The sequence below is a fragment of the Hemicordylus capensis genome, chromosome 15 (genome assembly GCF_027244095.1).
Source record: "Hemicordylus capensis ecotype Gifberg chromosome 15, rHemCap1.1.pri, whole genome shotgun sequence".
Lineage (NCBI taxonomy): Eukaryota > Metazoa > Chordata > Lepidosauria > Squamata > Cordylidae > Hemicordylus > Hemicordylus capensis.
In genome coordinates, this window is record NC_069671.1 from 5,122,655 (window position 1) to 5,142,653 (window position 19,999).

The following is a 19,999-nucleotide window of genomic DNA, read 5'->3' on the forward strand; positions in this document are numbered from 1 at the left end:
CCAACATCTGCAGGAGGGCCGGCATTGAGCAGCCCTGTCATATGCCCAGCTCCTGTGATCTTGCTGGGTGCTAGCCAAGGTGCTGAATTCTGGCCTTTGAAGCTGGCCAGGGTTGCTTGCTGGCGCGCCTGGATCTTAACCTTGGTGGAGAGCCCAGCTCCGCCCCGGACAGGATCACTGTGAACAGGGACTCCCAGATGTTGTTGACTCCAACTCCCATCACAGACCACTCTAGCTGGGGTTGATGGGAGTTGTAGTCAAGACCCCCTGGGAATACCCCTGCTAACTTGGCAAAGAGGCACCTTTTTAACGTGGCGATTCCCTTTATTGAGCAGGGGGAGAGCAACTCTCCTTATCCATCCCCAGCACAGCATCCCACCAGTGGCTGTTGCTGGTCTCTATCTTATGTTTCTTTTTAGATTGTGAGCCCTTTGGGGACAGGGAGCCATCTTCTTATATTTATTATTTCTCTGCGTAAACCACCCTGAGCCATTTTTTGGAAGGGCAGTATAGAAATCGAATGAATGAATGAATGAATGAATGAATGAATGAATGAATCCCCGTTTCAGGGGGGAAATGGTTGTGACCCTTGCTTTCTGGGAATAATACAGGGGCAAGGAGACCCCCAGCCTGGCCTTATCCACTGAGCAGGGAGAGAACAGTTGCTGGGAACCTACTTTCCCCCTTCAACTGCAAGAAAACCACTCTCTGCTTCGGCTATGAATTGCCCGGGGGATGGCAGAAGCAAAAGCGCTCCTCTCTGGTTCCTGCCACAGGCCCGAGGGCCACGGATTGCTCCTCTCTCTCTCTCTCTCTCTGCAAACCGCCCCACAGAAGCTGAGGTTAGCAGCTTAGCAGCATCCGCTGCAGAAAGAGCTTCATGGGCTCAGCAGCAGTTTCGAGGCCTCTGGAAACGGCGGCGCAGACGTGAAGCACAGGATGTTCCTCTGCACAAGCCGCGTCCCCTGGCTCTGGGCAGGATCCAGCGTCCAGGCCAGCAGCCTTGCCGATTTAGAGACGATGGAAACTTAATCCAATCTGGAGAAATGCAAGCCCTGGACGTGGGGGGGACGGTCAGCTGCCCGTCAGGGACAGAAAAGTACGTGCGGGACACCGAGTGCCCTTGTGAATTTCACTGACGGCTGGCTTGTACGTCCAGATCATCAGCCTCTCCTGTCGTTCAGACCTAGCGACACTCTTCCTCAAAGCCCGGCAGGTCCGCTCCTAGATCTAGCACAAAATCCCCATCCTGACTGCAAAGCGCTCCGCGGCCTTGCTCCCCACCCCTCTCTCAACCCCTGCAGGGGAGGAGAGCTGGTTTTGTGGCAGCGGGTGTGAATGGCCCCCTTTGCTAAGCAGGGCCCACCCTGGTCTGCATTTGGATGGGAGACTGCATGTGAGGGCTGCATGAGATTCCCCTTTGGGGATGGCTCAGTGGGAAAGCACCTGCTTTCCATGCGGAAAGCCCCAGGTTCATTGCCCGGCTTCCCTGGGAAGTTTTCCACACCCAGCTTTTAGTACACATCTGCACCAGAATGGAGGTGTACCTTCACAAATTGGCCAAATTTACCCGGAGTCCCTGCAAGCTATCAGAGAGCACTTCACACACAATCCGGGTTCTTCATTGCGTGTTAGAGTGAAGCCCCATTTATATGCAGGGTTTTTTTTAAAAAACAACAACACCCAATTATTGCATTGGTTGGGGGGGGGGCAACTTCAAACGCAGTAAAGCCTGCAGTCTGGGAATAGAAGTCTATACAATCATGCATGGTGTGTAGGAAGTGGATACAGATAAATTCTTCTCTCTCTCGCATCACACTAGAACCAGGGGTCATCCCATGAAATTGATTGCCAGGAAATTTAGGACCAGCAAACTGGAAGTACTTTTTCACACAACACATAATCCACTTGTGGAATTCTCTGCCACAAGATGTGGTGACAGCTAACAACCTGGATGGCTTTAAGAGGGGTTTGGATAACTTCATGGAGGAGAGGTCTATCAAGGGCTACTAGTCAGAGGGCTACAGGCTACCTCCAGCCTCAAAGGCAGGATGCCTCTGAGTACCAGTTGCAGGGGAGGAACAGCAGGAGAGAGGGCATGCCCTCAACTCCTGCTGTAGGCTTCCAGCGGCATCTGGTGGGCTGGATGCTGGACTAGATGGGCTTCCTTGGGCCTGATCCAGCAGGGCTGTTCTGATGTTCTTATGGAAAGCTTCCTGTAGGGCTGGGAAAGATTCATGCCTGAAACCATGACAAGCCACTGCCAGTCAGTGTGGACAATACTGAGCTAGATGGACCAATGGTCTGACTCTGCTCCTACCCCATTAAATCTCTCTGGCCTTTTCTCCTCTGGCTCCCCCACCCTCAGGTGCCCGAAGGTCTTCTGCTCTCTCAAAAAACACCACCCTTTCAATCTTGCTGCCCCACAACACCTTATGATGGTACCCCTATACTCCCTTCAAATCCATCCTCAATATCCAAAGTTTCCTCTGGCACAACCCCTTTCTTTTGTCGTCCCCTGTACCCATCTCCCTCCTTTTTGTGGAATTTTAGATTGTATGTTCCATGGGGGCAGGGACCTGTCCTCATGCACTTTGTCAAGCATAATCCACACTGATGGAGTAATGACCAGAGACAGAAAGGGAGTTTCCTGTCCAGCAAAACGTAGACAGATGCTCGCCAAGATGGTGGACCTACATCTGGTTGATACCACTGCAAACTAGGAGGTCCTTCATGTGAAGGAGAGACACGTGTGGCCCTTTGTGTTGGACACAGTGTGGAGAAAGCGCTACTGGTGTTCAAAAAGGCCCGCCTCGCCCTTGATTCAAGTCCCAAACAACATGATTTACCTGGCAGTCAAATGAAACCACTGTACTGATTTCAGAGCCTCAAAAGGCCTCATTCTGACATTAGGTTGTACACACGCACCAGTGTCCATCCGCGTTGTTTGTGTGGACGCATGTACCTCCGTCCGTTCCAAAAGCGCAGCTGGGCATAGGCTCCCTTCAATGCAGGGCACCGGTCGGAATTGTACTGCACAGCGCCGCACATGTACAGGTTGCAGGATTCGGCCTTCCTTGGCGCGGCATGCCAGCTAAGGCAGACAGACCCGGCTTGACCCCAGCCCTTTTGCACTCAACGCTGCAAATTAACAAGACCGGCTTGCTCCCTCCTATCACATCAGCCGCCCGGTTAAACAAAAGCAAAGCCAGCCAGGCGACGCTGTGCCGTCAGGCGGCTAAACGGCTTGGACAGAGATCCCCCCTCGGCTGGCTTGTTTCTTCTTTGGGAGACATGCCTTCCACAGAGCCAGCCAAGCTTCTTTGGGCAGTGACCTACTTTCCTGGCAATCCGGCCGACATCCCCCCCCTCCTCCCAGGACCCAGACGGCAGCCTCCCTCCCTGCCACAGAAAGCAGGAGCTCTTTCCGTGTGGAGGTTAGTGGGGCACCAGGCCAGGCTGAAGACGGAACAGGGCCGGGCGGCCAAGACTAATTGCCCTTCCATCACAGGCAGGCCTGCTGAGGGACGATACGGCCTCCGATTCGCGCACGTTACCCACACACGCCCTCTTCAGTCCTTGCCAGCCTGCTCTTCCATGCTCTGTCCCAAGATTGGCTACCAAAGCCATTAAAAGGCTGCGATGCACACCGCTCAACACGGAGGCTCTTTTGTCCAGGGAAGCGCTCAGAACGATAATCATTCCCGAAATGTGGGGCGGCACAGTTCGGAAGCTGCAGTTGGCACAGAATTCGGCAGCCTGCATTTTAGCTCGAGCAGGCCACAGGGAGGGAACAGATTATCTTGTTCGTTGGCCTAGGCGGCCAATTAACTCTCGGGCCCAATTCAAGGTGTTCATTATCACATTTACAGCCCCAAACAGTCTGGGCTTTGCCTCTATGGCTACCAGAGAGGAGGGTTTTAACATCTTCTGCTGAAAATAGGCTTTCTCCAGCTGGAACATTTTCTGAGAAATTTCCTCCATACTTTATTGTTCCATGGAAATTTTGTCATTTTTAAATGTATTTCCACATAAAGCTTTGAATTTGTTTCAGCAGAACGTTTAAACCACATTACGTGTCTTTATTGATCACCCCATAATCCAATATTTCAGTTCAGCTACTGGTGAAAAATTTGGAGATATAGCACGGAAAAGGAATGTGGTGGGGTTTTCTTACTAAAAGTATAGATCAAACAACATGCCACATCAGATCAGAGGTCACAGTCTGTTTAGGACATCTGGAAAACTTGCAGAGTCATATTTTCTGAGAAATTTGACGCAGATGTCAAGCAAATGGGGAAAAATCACACCGAAATTCCCCCCCCCCCGTTCAGAATTTTCTGAAACCTACATCTTTGCCTGCTACTGCTCAAGGTAAGAGATCTGGGCCACAACAGTGAGCAGAATGGACAAAATGTGGTTTAGTGGTTAGAGTGTTGACTAGTACAAGGGAAACCTGAGTTCAAATTCCTGTTCAGCCCTGAAACTCCCTGGGTGACTCTGGGCCAGTTAGCCTGATCTACCTCACAGGGTTGCTGGGAAGATAAAATAAAACCATCTACATCACTCTGGCCTCCTTGGAGGAAGTGCAGGATATAAATATAGCAAGTAAATAAATAGCAAGTCATCCATAAGAACATCCTTGCTGGATCAGGCCCAAGGAGGCCCATCTAGCCCAGCATCCTGTTTCCCACAGTGGCCCACCAGATGCCTCCGAGAAGCCCACAGGCAGGGGGTGAAGGCATGCCCATCTCTCTCCTGCCGTTGCTCCCCTGGTATTTAGTGGCATCATAACTCTGCGGCTGGAGGTGGCCCATAGCCACCAGACTAGTAGCCATTGACAGACCTATCCCATGACTTTGTCTAAGTGCCTTTTAAAACCATCCAAGCTAGTGGCCATCACGACATCTTGTGGCAGAGAAATCCATAAGCTAATTATGCGCTGTGTGAAGAAGTACTTCCTCTTGTCGGTCCTAAATTATACAAACTTCAGTTTCATGGGATGATCCCTGGTCCTGGTGTTGTGAAAGAGGGAGAAGCATTTATCTCTTTCCACTCTCTCTAAAGCATGCCGTCGAGTCGATGTCGGCTCCTGGTGACCACAGAGTCCTATGGTTGTCTTTGGTAGAATAGAGGAGGGGTTGACCATTGCCTCCTCCTGCGCAGGGTGAGATGATGCCTTTCAGCATCTTCCTATATCGCTGCTGCCCGATATAGGAGTTTCCCATATTCTGGGGAACACACCAGCGCGGATTCGAACCCACAGCCTCCTGCTCTCTAGGCAGGTTGTTTCCCCACTGCCCACTCTCTCAACTCCATACATAATTTTACACACCTCTATCATGTCCCCACCACCACCACACAATCACAGCTCACACACCACGACCTCTGGTCACTTTGCTCCAGTTCTTTTCCTTGGGGACTGTAGTTCCAGCTACTTTCACATCAAGCCCCATGTCCAGGGATCCAGCCCCACCCCACCCCACCGCCAGCTCGCCAGCGGAGACTTCCCTCAGCCCTCTGGCGAGCAGGACGCACAGCATCACACAGACCTCTTCACCAAACGTCTCCGTGCCACTGTCATTTTTAAGAAAGCAGGAAGCAGCAGGGACCCTTTCTGAGCAAGAAGAGAGGACTCCCACCTCCTCAATCCCCATATCCCAGTGTCTATCAATGGCTAGTAGCCTGGTGGCTGTGGGCCACCTCCAGCCTCAGAGGCAGGATGCCTTTCAATACCAGCAGCAGGAGAGAAGGCAGACCCTCACCTCTTGCCTATTCTCAGAGGCATCTGGTGGGCCACTATGGGAAACAGGATGAGAGGAGAGCTGGTCTGGTGGTAGCAAGCATGACTTGTCCCCATAGCTAAGCAGGATCTGCCCTGGTTGCATCTGAATGGGAGACTTGATGTGTGAACACTGGAAGAGATTCCCCTCAGGGGATGGAGCCGCTCTGGGAAGAGCATCTAGGTTCCAAGTTCCCTCCCTGGCAGCATCTCCAAGATAGGGCTGAGAGAGACTCCTGCTTGCAACCTTGGAGAAGCTGCTGCCAGTCTGGGTAGACAATCCTGAGCTAGATAGACCAATGGTCTGACTCCGTATATGGCAGCTTCCTATGTTCCTATGATGCTGGACTAGACCAGCCTTGGGCCTGATCCAGCAGGGCTGTTCTTGTGTTTCTAAGACTACATGAAACCTTTCCCCGTGCATAAAAACCAGGAAAATGCAACTCCAATTCCGTATCCCAGAGCTGAGCAGGAGAATCACCCTCCCTGCTACACGAGAGGCATAATATTATAATTCCACTCCCATCAAAATAAAACTCAGTGACCTCAACAAGGATCAGCCGAAGTCACGACAACGCGGTGGGTGGAAATGCTAGCCTTTCGCAGAAGCAGCCGCTGCCAAATTCACGAGCGAGAGCAAGAGAGAAGCTGCAAACCACCTGTTTAAAACCATTCATTCTCAAGGGCTGAGTTGTCAGTTACGGCGCTGATGCAGACAGGCCAACCATGAAGGAAGTCAGACAAAACCCATAAAGGGTCTGGTGTCGCGGCCGGGGTGGAGGAGACAAGAAAAGGGGCTACTTTCCCACAAACCACCGCATCGCCGGCTGAGCTCAACAGCCCAAGGAAGGGATATGACTCCATTCTTTGGAACCACCCTGGAGGAATCCAAGAGGAAGTCGAACCGGTCAGTGAATCACTGGGCTACTGTTCCCCGCTCTGTGAGATCAGCATCCTCTCCCGACAGCAGGAGCTGATGGGAAAAACATGCCAGGAAAGCCACAGGAAGGAAGGGAGAGCATCCCATTAAGCATGTGGCAACCATCGCGTCGCCCCCAAGGTGCATTTTAAGTGTGAGCGGCATCTGGTTAATACGCTGCGGATAAGACAAAAACATCTTCAACCTGCCGGACAGGAATGCAGGATGGAGCTTGGAGGTCTTATGATTCAGCCCTCCGCAGGAAACCTACATAGGGGCATCAGAAGTTGCCATATACCGAGTCGGTCCATCTAGCTCAGTATTGCCAGCCCAGACTGGCAGCATCCCTCTGGCGTTTCAGACAAGGGTCTTTTTTTCCAGCACGAGTTGGAGATGCCGGGGATTGGAGCTAGGAACTTCGGCATACAAAGCATAGGACTGCAGGAAGCTGCTTTCTACTGAATCAGGACATCGAGCCATCTAGTTCAGGATTGTTGGCCCCAACTGGCAACGGCTTCTCCAAGGTGACAGACAGGAGTCTCTCTCAGCCCTTTCTTGGAGATGCCAGGGAAGGAACTTGGAACTTTCTGCTCTTCCCAGAGCAGCCCTATCCCCTAAGTGGAATCTCTTCCAGTGCTACACATGTAGTCTCCCCTTCAAATGCAAACCAAGGCAGACCCTGCTTAGCAAAGGGGACAACTCATGCTTGCTTCCACAAGACCAGCTGCTAACAGCATCCCTGAGAAATGATCATCCAGCCTCTGTCTGGAGACCTCCAGTGAAGGAACGCTCACCAGTAGGCAGTGGTGTTACAAGACACATCCCGAGAACAGGAAAAGGGCCACTCGGGGCAAATAAAGATTTTATTAAAATCGGTGCTTCTGAACGATCTAGTCTAGGAGCCATGGTTAAATCTCTAGGTGCCATGGCTCCCTGGCACCTGGGATTTGTCAAGAACCAAGTGAAACAGTAGCTAGACATCTCTTTTTAAAATTGTTCTATAAGATCTGGGGAGGCAAGTCTAGCAGCCTGATCTCATGTTATGCAGACACGTTTGGGGATGAATTGCGTTCCCAAACACATTTTTTAAGCGGAGCCAATGGGTGGCAGAATCGTGTCGGCAGAGACAGCAGGAGCGCCTAGACAAAAAGGCTCCCTACTTGAAAAACGGCCAGCTATTCATGGAACTGCAGCGTGGATGACTCTTGCTGCATTGTCCGATTTACTCTACTGGGCTGCAGGCTCTTTGTGGACGCAAATCCTGGCTCCCACAAACAGCTGACAGGCATGGCAATTGTTTCAGAGAACGAGCCAGGCTTGTGCCAAACACACCACAATACAACGCAAATTCCTTCTGCACAGCTGTTCTTGGGTGCCCCATGTAACTTTGCAAGAGGGAGTTTTCAGAGGTTTGCTGTCATGGAATAGGAATTGGGACTGCCAGGGCCCTCCATTCGCAACTCAGGCCTTGCTCAGGGCCCCTAACGGAGATCCAGTTGGCAGGGACTAGAGACGAGGCCTTTTCGGTTGTGGCCCCTCAGCTTTGGAACACCATCCTGGGAGAGCTTTGCAATGCTCCCTCCCTCACGGTTTTTTTAAAAAAATCTTTTTAGTTAGGCTTTTTAATGTTTTATCCACTCTTTCCATCTGGTAGGTTTCCTAGTTCTTCGCTTTTAGCTTTTTTACTTGTAACTTTTAAAATGTGTAGCCTTTAAAATGTGGTTTTACTATTTATTTATTTATTTAGCATATTTTTATACCGCCCAAAATGCAAGTTCTCTGGGCAGTTTACAAGACAATAAAAACAACCAATAAAAAGATTAACATATTTCAGCAATTAAAATTTAAAAAGTTAAAGCTATTAAAACACAATTAAAACAATCTCTAATTAAAAGTCTGAGTGAACAAATGCGTCTTGACTGCCCTTTTAGAAGTTGTAAGGGATGGGGAGGCTCTTATTTCAGCAGGAAGTGTGTTCCAAAGCCTGGGGGCAGCAATGGAGAAGGCCCGTCCCGGAGTAGCCACCAGACGAGTCCATCTTGATCTTTTAACTTGTTTAATTTGTATTTATTTATGTATTGTTTCATACATGCTCCCACGTAGTCTCTCATTCAAATGCAAACCCGGGTGGATCCTGCTTAGCAAAGGGGACAATTCTTGCTTGCTACCACAAGTCCGACTCGACTCTCCTCCCCATCCCACTAGAGGAGGTCATCAGATACAGGAGTTTCTGACGGGGACCCCCTGAACCTCGCTCATCTTGTGGGTCACCTGTTTCAGGCTTGGAGTTCATGACCCCTTCATCCTGAGACTCCTTGGCGTCAGGTTTGAGGTTCATGACAAGAGTCAGTCTGAACATCGGTTGCAGGGGAGCAACAGCAGAAGAGAGGGGATGCCTTCACCTCTCACATGTGGGCTTCTCAGAGGCATCTGATGGGCCACTGTGTGAAACAGGATGCTGGACTAGATGTGAAGCTGTTTGGTTTCTCCTAACTGTGGTTCTCATGGGTTGTCTGAACCGGCAAGAGTGGTCTAATCTCAGCATGTTTCAGAAGCTCTGCCCTAGTGGGACCCTGACATAAAGAGAGGCAAGCCTAGTTTACAGAACGTCAGGACCTGAACAAAACAGGCTATGTCAGAACACGCCAAGATCGGGCAATTCTTTATGGTGCCTATCCAGGTTTGTTACAGAAACCTTAGTTAAAATAAACTGTGGTTTCACGTGATATCTGAACCTAGCTCATGTTAAAGTTTGAAAGAGTCTGTCTTCAGATTTGTTGATTTTCTGCTTCAACCCATATTCCTGTTTTCTCTTTTGTATCACGTCTCTTCGTTTATAAGCCATTACTTTAAACTGCCTTGAGTGCTTTGGCAGAAAGGGTGTATATAAAACTGTCGTAAATAAATGCGATCCTGGTGTGTGCTTGAGGAAAAAGCTTGTATAAAGTTCACTCAAAAACAAAACAATAAGAACCTTTTGCACGGATACAGCATTTCCCAGAGATGCCTTTTCCTGAACAATTGCTATAAATACAAGGCTGACATTAAAGGGCTCTAGTTAATGAGTTAAAAGGTGAGTGATTAATCCATTATATGAACTGTAATGAGTTTGCATGTTACTCCATGGAATACAATGACATCTGAAATTACATTTAGATGTCTATTTAGACGTCTGATATTATATTTTACTTGGATCGGTTAAGATTGTGTGTCTGTTGGCTGCTTAGGATTTTTGGCAGGATATTAAGTGTTCTCAACAAAGCAAACTTTACCCAGAAAGATCATGGGCAGGGACAGAGAGAAATCCAACACCCCTATTCAGACACCTTTTCTGGCAACTCCAGTAAAGGTCAAATCCTTGAGCCAGAAAGCATTTGCAAAAAGAACATCACATTTACGAAAGCCCTGTGTCTCCCTCTTTGTCTGAGACCAACACACCTATAAACCCCCTGATCACTTATACTGTGGCTGCCACCTAGTGTCTAAAAACACAGTAATAGTATTGGCAGTTTTATACTCCATGAAGCACCATCAGTACCATATCGGGGGGGGGGGGAATGCTCAGAGTGATTTTTAGTAATGTCCACCACCCCTAAAGATGGAACACAGGAGATATATTGTCACACTCAGAGTTTTCTGGGCATTATCACCACTTCTTTATCCTTACCCCCAATTAATTAGGGTAAAATTACAGCAAAGGCTTAATTAAGGTCAGGGTAAACTAAAGATGTGCCATCAAGCTGGTGTCGACTCCTGGCGACTACAGAGCCCTGTGGTTGTCTTTGGTAGAATACAGGAGAGGTTTCCCATTGCCATCTCCCACGCAGTATGAGAGGATGCCTTTCAGCATCTTCCTTTATCGCTGCTGCCCAATATAGGGGTTTCCCATAGTCTGAGAAACATACCAGCAGGGATTCAAACCGGCAACCTTCTACTTGTTAGTCAAGCATTTCCCCGCTGCGTCACTTAAGGGGTTACTCTTGCCTTTGTAAGTTAAAGTGTGCCCTCGAGTCGGTGTTGACTCGTGGTGCCCACAGAGCCCCGTGGTTGTCTTTGGTAGAATACAGGAGGGGTTGACCATTGCCGCCTCCTGCGTAGTATGAGATGATGCCTTCCAGCATCTTCCTATATTGCTGCTGCCCGATACAGGTGTTTTCCCATAGTCTGGGAAACTCATCAGCGGGGATTCGAACCTGCAACCTCTTGCTCCCTAGGCAAGTTACTTCCCCGCTGCGCCATTAGGTGGCAAGCTCAAGGTAACAAGGAACAAATTGCTGTACCATTTCTTCATGGAGTAATCTCTTTGGAGGACATTCCTGCCAATTGTCATTTCCATTCCTCAGATCGCATCAATAAAATTTTAAAATACAAATTGTACTTTTTGTGTTTGGGGACCTTTTAGAAGTTTTTAAAACACCATCGCAGGTGTGTCCTCTGCAGGCCCGATGGTCAGGACAATAACAGCATCACACGCCGAGTTGCTATGCTTTCACCCCTTGTCCATCTCTAGGGGTGCAAGACCTTGTCAAAAATCACAATGAAGTTTCTTCCCCTAAGATGGTACCAACCACCTTGGTTGGCCCGCCTACTTATTTCAGCCAGGAAGACAATATAATCGCTTTACAACTGTGCTCATCCCATATATTTAGCGCACACACAGTAAAAAATCTCTGTGGAGTACCTGAGCTGAAGGTTTGCAATAAACCCTTGTTTTAAAAAGGCTGGGAACTCGGGCACTAACAGCTATTGACTTGGGTGGGGTGGGGGGATATAGAAAGCAGCTGTGGTGGGAGAGACAAAAAAACAGGAACATAGGAAGCTGCCTTATACTGAGTCAGACCATTGGTCCATCTAGCTCAGTACTGTCTACCCAGACTGGCAGCGGCTTCTCCAAGGTTGCAGGTGGGTGTCTCTCTCAGACTTGGTTGTGTGGAGATGTCAACGGGAGCAGCTCGGAACATTCTGCATGCAAGGATGCAGGTGCTCTTCCCAGAATGTCCCCACTAAGAGGAAGATCTTATGCTGCTCACAAACGTATTCTCCCATTCAAATGCAAACCAGGGTGGACCCTGCTTAGCAAAGGGGACAATCCACGCCAGGGACAGAACTTGGGACCTTCTGCATCAAAGTATGCAGGTGCTCTTCCCAGAACGTCCCCACTGAGGGAAAGAAAGTTCACATATGTAGTCTCCCATTCAAATGTAAACCGGGGCAGACCCTGCTTAGCAAAGGGGACAGTTCACACCACAAGTCCAGATTTTCTAATAGATGAGGCAGCTGGTCCAAGGGAACACACTCTCATACCTGTGACAAAATAAATAAATAAGGAAAACCCCGCTGAGGTAGCTTTCGACAAGAATTCTTCCTTGGACTTGATATATGAAAAAGGTAAACCAGCAGGATTTACGGAAAGAAAAACATGTTGCCGTTAAAGAGCCTGTCTGAAGTATGTTAGATAATGATTTGGGAAGCTATTTGCAGGTTGATTAGGTTACTTTGTGCCTAGCAGGGGAAAAAAAATCTCAGGTTGCATCCAGGTAATTGCAGATTCAGCACCACTTTATTACAAGCAATCAAGAAAATGTGGAGAAAAGAAAGACATTATTTCTGTCTCTGAAGGTGCAACAGGGGGATATAGAATTGAGTACTATTAACGTCTGAGAAACAATTTCTGAAGTCTTGATGCATAGTGGAGGTGGGCGAGAGAACGGGGGAGAGGAAAAGAATAAAGAGCAGTCTGATCAGGAATACCACAAAGAAAGCATAAGTGAGAAAAAGCTGAAAGGAGAAATTATGTTGAAATTGTTGTATGTTTATTGTATAGCACCTATGTTCTGAAAATACTATGATTTGATTCTAGAGAGAAGCAAGATAGAATGAGATTCCAAAACACAAACCTCGACTGTCTATAAAAACAGGGAAGAGGATATAGGTTGCTTTAGTAGAAGACGGAAATATTACTTTGAGGTGTATAAAACTGATCGGGATACTAAGAGAAGGATTAAGAAGGCTTCCTGCGAAATTGAAAATCCCAACTTTAGCAGAAGAACATAACACTAAACTTGGCAATCCACTTATTCCAGAAGATGCTTACAAGGCACTAAACTTAAAATGCAATGAAACTCCCACAACCAGCAAGACAGAATATGTAGAGTTTTACAAGATCAAGGTTGGGCGACTGGAAACATTTCCAACTTCCATGTGAACATGGCCATAAAATGAAAATCAACCCTTTGTTGACCAGAATGTAATACCCAAAAGAAACACATTTAGAGCAGGGAGGAGGGATGGCATAGGAACATAGGAAGCTGCCATATACTGAGTCAGACCATCGGTCCATCTAGCTCAGTATTGTCTACCCAGACAGGCAGCAGCTTCTCCAAGGTTGCAGGCAGGAATCTCTCTCAGCCCTGTCTTGGAGATGCTGCCAGGGAGGGAACTTGAAACCTACTGCCCTTCCCAGAGCGGCTCCATCCCCAGGGGAATTTCTTCCAGTGCTCACACTTCTAGTCTCCCATTCATATGCAACCAGGGCAGACCCTGCTTAGCTAAGGGGACAAGTCATGCTTGCTACCACAAGACCAGCTCTGCTCTCCTCTGCATATATAAGCAACAATATTTTTGTAATGCAAGGCACACAATTACGCCAAGAGGGAAATCTAATTATACTAACCATCTGTTTCCTAGCTCTCTACAGCTGACTCTTTATATGCTGCAGGACAGTCAAAAAAAGAGTTACCCATATTTACCCGAATAGAAGGCGGCACTGAATTTAAGATGCCCCCCCCCCCGCAAAAAAAATAGAGGTTAAACATAAATTATACCTTAAGGAACAGCATATGATTATGACAAATATTTATATACTGCCTTTCAACAAAAGTTCCCAATATTATATGTATACATAGTTATAAAACAAACCAATAAAATGGCTCCATGTCCTCAAAGGGTTCACAATCTAAAAAAGGAACATAAGGTAGACACCAGCAACAGCCACTGGAGGGATGCTGTGCTGGGGACGGATAGGGCCAGTTGCTCATCCCCTGCTCAATAAAGAGAATCGCCACTTTAACAAGGTGCCTTTTTGCTCAGTTGGCAGGGGATAACAGCACTCTGAATTTAAGATGACCCTTAGATTCTAACATAAAAGCACTTTGAAAGAACTTAGTCTTGGATTCAGGTCCATACCATAGGTTGGTGAGCTTGCTTTCATAATGCCCACAGAGGCAAGGTCAATCTTAAAATCCAAGATGGAGGCTAAATGGGCATTGGTTCCAAACTCTGACAAAAATTTGGCATGGGACCTCTCCCCTCCGCTCCTAAATGTGTGCTGGAGAGAGCACCGAGTGCACTTTGGGATTTTAAAAAATTATTCATTTTGAGTATTACTGGATCTACTTTCCTCAAAGGGGCAAACCGTCATAAAACACAAGAATCGAGCCCAACTATCTCAGAGAAAATAAGCCACAGCAACAATCGGGAAAAGCAGCAATCAGTAACACCAGTAAGACAACAGCACCCAACAGCAGCCGCCTCGGGACATCCTGAACTTGTGTGTAATCCAGAGATGGGGCACGGTTGCCTGAAGGCTTTCTTCCCATTGCCAAATGCCTCACTGGGCAAAGGGCTGGAACAGGAACTTTCAAAAGGTCTAGAATTCACTGCTGAAGACAAGGGCACCCAGAGAAGGACCTTAAAGCTGATCTTAAAGATTGGGCAGAAGATGGCACCTTTAAGTATCCTGGTCCCCAGCTGCTCAGGGATATAAATGTCAAAACGCACACTCTAACTGGTGCCTCGAAACAAACTGGTTATTAGTGCAGTTTTCATTTATTCTTTTATTTGAGTAGCCACATGTGTCTTTTATTTTAGTAGCCACATGTGTCTAGGTTGATGCATCCCAGTTAGGGATGTGCACGAACCTGTTCCAAGCCACTTTTATGGGCCTCCGAACAGGTTCGAACACTGGGTGGGTTCAAGGTTTGAAGGGGTGTGTGTGTGTGTGTCTCGCTTTAAGGGCGGCGGAGGAAAGGTTTTAAAGGCTTTTACCAAAACCGAGAGCTGGAGGGGGGAAGCAGGGGGAAGGGTAAGTGCACCCTCCCCCACCCTTAAAGCAAGACCCCCAACCCCCTCGAGCCACCCCCACCCGGTTCCGTGCACATCCCTAATCCCAGTTCACAGTTTCATGGTTGCATTTTGAGCCAATTGAAATTTCTGAACAGTCTTCAAGGGCAGCTCTACAGGATGCACCATTACAGTAGTCTAACGGGGGGGGAATGTGTTTGCGGTTACAAACTTTGAATAGCTATTATGACAGAAAGGCCAAGTACAGTCCTGGTGGAGAATACTGATCAGGGTACATATTCAGTCGGGTTTCTTGAAACTGTTAAAGCAGACGAGTTTAATTGTCTGACAAGCCCTAATATAGTTGCAGACAAGCCCTAATTGTAGACAGTAATTGCCAGCAATCATTGCAGACAAGCCCTCATATAGGCAGAGACCTGAACGGAGGCAGGCTACATCCAAGTAGCTCTGAGTTGGTGCTCTTATGTTGGCAGAAGCAAGCGTGAAAACTCAAAAAGGCATATAGGCATACAGATACATGTGCACGCACATTCCCTTTCAAAGCTGAACCCTGGTCAAGGCAAGATGGGGCCAAACAGAAGTAAATGAGAGATCCGGAGAGAACACCGCAGAGAAGAGACCCTGAAATTACCTAACCCGTATTAAACAAAGGACACCTACCTCCCCGGTGCTTGGATTCGTCCCAAATTTCTTTAACCAAGGAACAATATTACTGAAAGAGCAAAAAAGGTCAAGGGTCAGACAGCAAATCAAGAAATCCGTAGTCTTCTAAAAAACCCCACAAAATCCCATTTGCATTTTGATGCAGGTCAGTGGCAAGGAGCGTGAGCTAGCCGATCTCGAGTTCAAAGCTCAGCTCTCACCAGAAAGAGATGTTTTTAAATCTAGCACTTCCAATCCATTAGCCGTTCTGGGTCCAATTCAAGGTGCTGTTTTTGACTCTTAAAGCCCTTAACGGTTTGGGCCCTGGATATCTGAAGGTCCGCCTGCTCCTAAGGGTTACTGCCCGTTGGGCAAGCTCATCAGAGGAGGCTCTGCTCAGCATGCTGACGGTGAAAGAGGCTCGGCTGTCGAGCATGTGGGACAGGGCCTTCTCGGTCATGGCCCCCAGGCTTTGGAATGCTTTCCTGGCTGGCACTCGCTCCTCAGCTTCCACCACGGTTTTTAGAAAACAAGTAAAGATGTGGCTCTTCACCCAGGCTTTTATATTAGTTTTTACTGTGGCTGCTCTGTGCTTTATGTATTACTGTTTTATAGAGGTTTTAAAATATTTAAATAGAGATTTTTAGATTCATATTAATAGCTCTACTTTTTGTATTTTAATTGTGTATTCCTTTAGCTATATTGTAAAGTTAAGCTTTAAAAGTCCCTTCAGCTATATTGTAAAGTCTGAAATTATTTTAATGAAAAGCAGTATATAAAACAAAGTAAAAACAAAGTAAAAACAAAGTAAAAAGGAAGGGAGGGAGGAAGGGAGGAAGGAAGGAAGGAAACTGGAGCAAGCGACAGAATCACAAGATCTCTCTCCTTGCCATCCCATCCACTGTTGCATAAATACAGGAAGATGCTTTATACTGAGTCAGACTCTTGGTGCATTTAGCTCAGTATTGTCTGCACAGACTGGCAGCAGCTCTCCAAGGCATCAGGCAGGAATCTCTCCCAGCCCTACCTGGAGATGCTGCCAGGGATTGAACTTGGGATTGTCTGCAGGTGTTCCACCACTCAGCTATGGCATTTCTGCATCATGAATTATGCTTTAAAATGCCCAGTAAAGTTAGGCAGGCTGGGTTCACCCCACTGCCTGGGAGGGCAGGCGTGACAGTTAAGCCATATAGAAAAAGACAGAGACAGCAGAGGCTCTGCCACTAGGTTACAACTCTATTCATTAAAAAAGCTGACCCTCCGGGTGGGAACAAAAGAATCTGCTGCATGCCGAGTCAGACCCTTGGTCCATCTGGCTCAGTATTGTCTGCACTGATTGGCAGCAGCTCTCCAAGGTTTCAAGCAGGAGTCTCTCCCAGCCCGACCTGGAGATGCTGCCAGGGGTTGAACCTGGGACCTTCTTCATCCAAGGAGACGCTCTGCCTCTGAGCTATGGTCCCAGACATTAACACTGTTCACTCATCAGGGTCTCGAAACTGGCTTCAGATCCTGGATAAGAGTGAATCAGCTAGATTTGTATGATAACAAGCCAACCTGGAAGCAGGGAGATTGAAAGCCGGAAGCCAGTGTCAAAACCCATCAGCAAGGGGGAAAGATCCCTCCAAAATGGAGCTCGGAGCACTCGAAATGTTCTGAGTTTGACCGGTGGTTCCAATGGAACGTTCCAGGCATTTGTGTTCCGTTTCGAGTTTGGAACGGAAAGCAAATCCCATTCCATGAACATCCCTAAATACAGAGTAGTAGTGTTGGGTTTTTTTTACAAGGATTGTCTTAAATTCAGTTGTCTTTTATCCAGGTAAATACAGTATCAGCCACTGTAGCTAAAGAAGATGGGAGCTGTGGTCTAACAACAGCTGGAAGAACAAATCTTCAACCCTGCACTGAGTCCAGGTTAAAGATTTGTACCAGGATACATCACCAAGCCTTGCTTGTTTTTGACAGAAAGCCTGTCCAGACGACAAGGCTGAGATCTGACTGTGAACGACTCCTTTTACATTCCTTTCCGTTTCACATGTGACCCAAATTCTGACTGGCCGACTGACAAAATCAGTGCCTGTGAAATGAAGTAAAATGAGAAGGGCCGTAACTTACAGTAAGTCAAAGACCATTCCTTCCGGCGTGCAAACAGGATATTCAAAGGGCTGCAAAGATAAGCTAGCGAAAGACAAAAACACCCAAAATGTTTTAGAATAGATATATATTAAACGCCAAGAGACGAGCACCAATAACAAGCCAGTCACACAATTAGATGATCAGCTCAAAATGATGGAAAGTATGACGGAATATACATACTGTACCAGAATTTGGGGCTTTTTAGTTTAGAAAAATGACGACTAAGGGGAGACATGATAGAGGTCTACAAAATCATGCATGGTGTGGAGAAAGTTGAAAAGGAAGTACTTTCCCCCAGAACAAATAATCAGCCTATGGAATCCTCTGCCACAAGATGTGACACCCAACAGCCTGGATGCCTGGAGGGGCTTAGACAAATTCAAGGAGGAGAGGTCTATCAATGGCTACTAGTCGGAGGGCTATAAGCCACCTCTAGCCTCAGAGGCAGGATGCCTCTGAGTACCAGTTGCAGGGGAGCAACGGCAGGAGAGAGGCCATGCCCTCAACCCCTGCCTGTAGGCTTCTCAGAGGCATCTGGTGGGCCACTGTGTGAAATAGAATGCTGGACTAGATGGGCCTCCTTGGGCCTGATCCAGCTGGGCTGACTTTATGTCAATCTAGAATTTTTTAAGATCTCACCTGCAGTGATCAAAAGGTAGACGTCTGTAGTTGGACTTTGGAATTTCTGTTCAAAAAGCAAGAAGATAACATTTTAGATGCAACATGGGAGGTTTTCCTATAAATCCTGAGCAATGTAACAAACATTTTTAAAAAAACCATCACAGAATAAATGCAGTCTAAAGTAGATAAAAAATACTTACACTTAAAGGATATTTTAGTCTCATGTTTGTCCACATTTCAGGTTTTAAAATGATATAATCCTAAAATCTGAGGGCATATGCCACTCTTTAAAGCTGTCAACACACAGGAAAACTGAGGGCTCTTTAGTGGGTTTTTTAAATCAGCAAGAAGTTTAAGATTCATACTACTTTGACTAGGTGTGTGTCATAGAATTCTACAGTTGGAAGAGGTCTTCTGGGCTAACTCCCAGCTCAGTGCAGCAATCTGCTATGGCATCGCTGACCAATGGACATCCAGCCTCCCTTGAAAACGTCCAGCAAGTATTTTGTTTATTTAATTAGATGGCTGACACCCAGACTAACATTGTACACATTGAAAAATGTTCCATTTATGTAATAGCAGAGGGATGATTCTTGCAAATGTTGTTCCCTCTACAGCTTCCTGTGCCTCCCAAAAATATGTCCCTGAAGGTCCTGTGACCCTCAAGGATATATTTTTAGGAAGCACTGTGGACTTTTTAATGGATGCAAATGGCATTTATGACCCCCAGTCTCAGAACTATCCTAAATGATCTCAGCTGCCCCCTTCAATCAGAATTGATATCTGACAAGATATCAGAAGGAAGTGCATGGATGGATAACAAAACTTAATGCAACAAAGCAAATGACAGAGATGGATAGGAAAGAGGCAAAAATAAAGGAATATATGGGACCCAATCAGGCATAGAAAGGATCTAATATATATTTCCAAAATAAATAGATAATGTTATGGTCATAAGAACATAAGAACAGCCCTGCTGGATCAGGCTCAAAGACTACCTAGTCCAGCATCCTGTTTCACACAGTGGCCCACCAGATCCCTCTGGGAAGCCCACAGGTAAGAGTGGAGGGCATGCCCTCTCTCCTACTGTTACTCCCCTGTAATTGGTCCTTATGGACACATAACCAGAGGACCTGTGGGCAAGAGGGAGGTACAAAATAACTCAAGAGTAACCAGCAGATACATCAATTTCACGAAATCTGGAAAAACCTAAGGAGCAACTGTTCCAAAGTAACTCTGTGGAGTGGAATGTTTTCATACTCAGGGGGCTGTTAACAGACAACCAGGTGGGCGGAGCTATTGGAACTCAGTGGCAAGGGTGAGGGAAGGAGGGCTTGAGCATAAAGAGCAGAAAATGCCTCAGCTTGAAGAATACTCCTCCAAGACAAGTCACAACCCCTTCTGCTTCTGAGGGGGAAAAGGTGCCTAAAAAACCTTCACCATCCTCAAGCACAGGCTCAGGTAATATACACACATCAGGAATATGCTACAACATTTTCTTGTGGGTCCATACTTCTAAAAGAATATTCCACCTGTGCACGGATGCAAAGTTAGAGCATCTTGATAGGTCTACAAGATATTGTGATGAATGTGTAAGAACTCTGGCTGCAAAAACAACTGTGTGGATCCAAGTTAAAGGCAAAGTGTGCTGTTGAGTCGGTGTCGACTCCTGGTGTGGTTTTTTTGGTAGAATACAGGAAGGATTTACCATTGCCTCTTCCCTCGCAGTATGAGCTGATGCTTTTCAGCATCTCCCTATATCGCTGTTGCCTGATATAGGTTTTTCCCATAGTCTGGGAAACATACCAGCGGGGATTCGA

General features: G+C 47.1%; 1 protein-coding gene across 2 annotated transcripts in view; it reads right to left on the minus strand.

The window, feature by feature from the left end:
• The window catches only part of PPIL2 (peptidylprolyl isomerase like 2), a 75,439-nt gene that overhangs the window by 51,343 nt on the left and 4,097 nt on the right, over positions 1 to 19,999 (minus strand). For both annotated transcript variants that reach the window (XM_053279188.1, XM_053279189.1), the window contains 3 exons: positions 18,198 to 18,243; positions 17,538 to 17,600; positions 15,444 to 15,495 (listed from right to left, as the gene is read on the minus strand). In XM_053279188.1, coding sequence (XP_053135163.1) covers positions 15,444 to 15,495; positions 17,538 to 17,600; positions 18,198 to 18,243 — 161 coding nt within the window. The remainder of the gene's footprint in view (positions 1 to 15,443; positions 15,496 to 17,537; positions 17,601 to 18,197; positions 18,244 to 19,999) is intronic.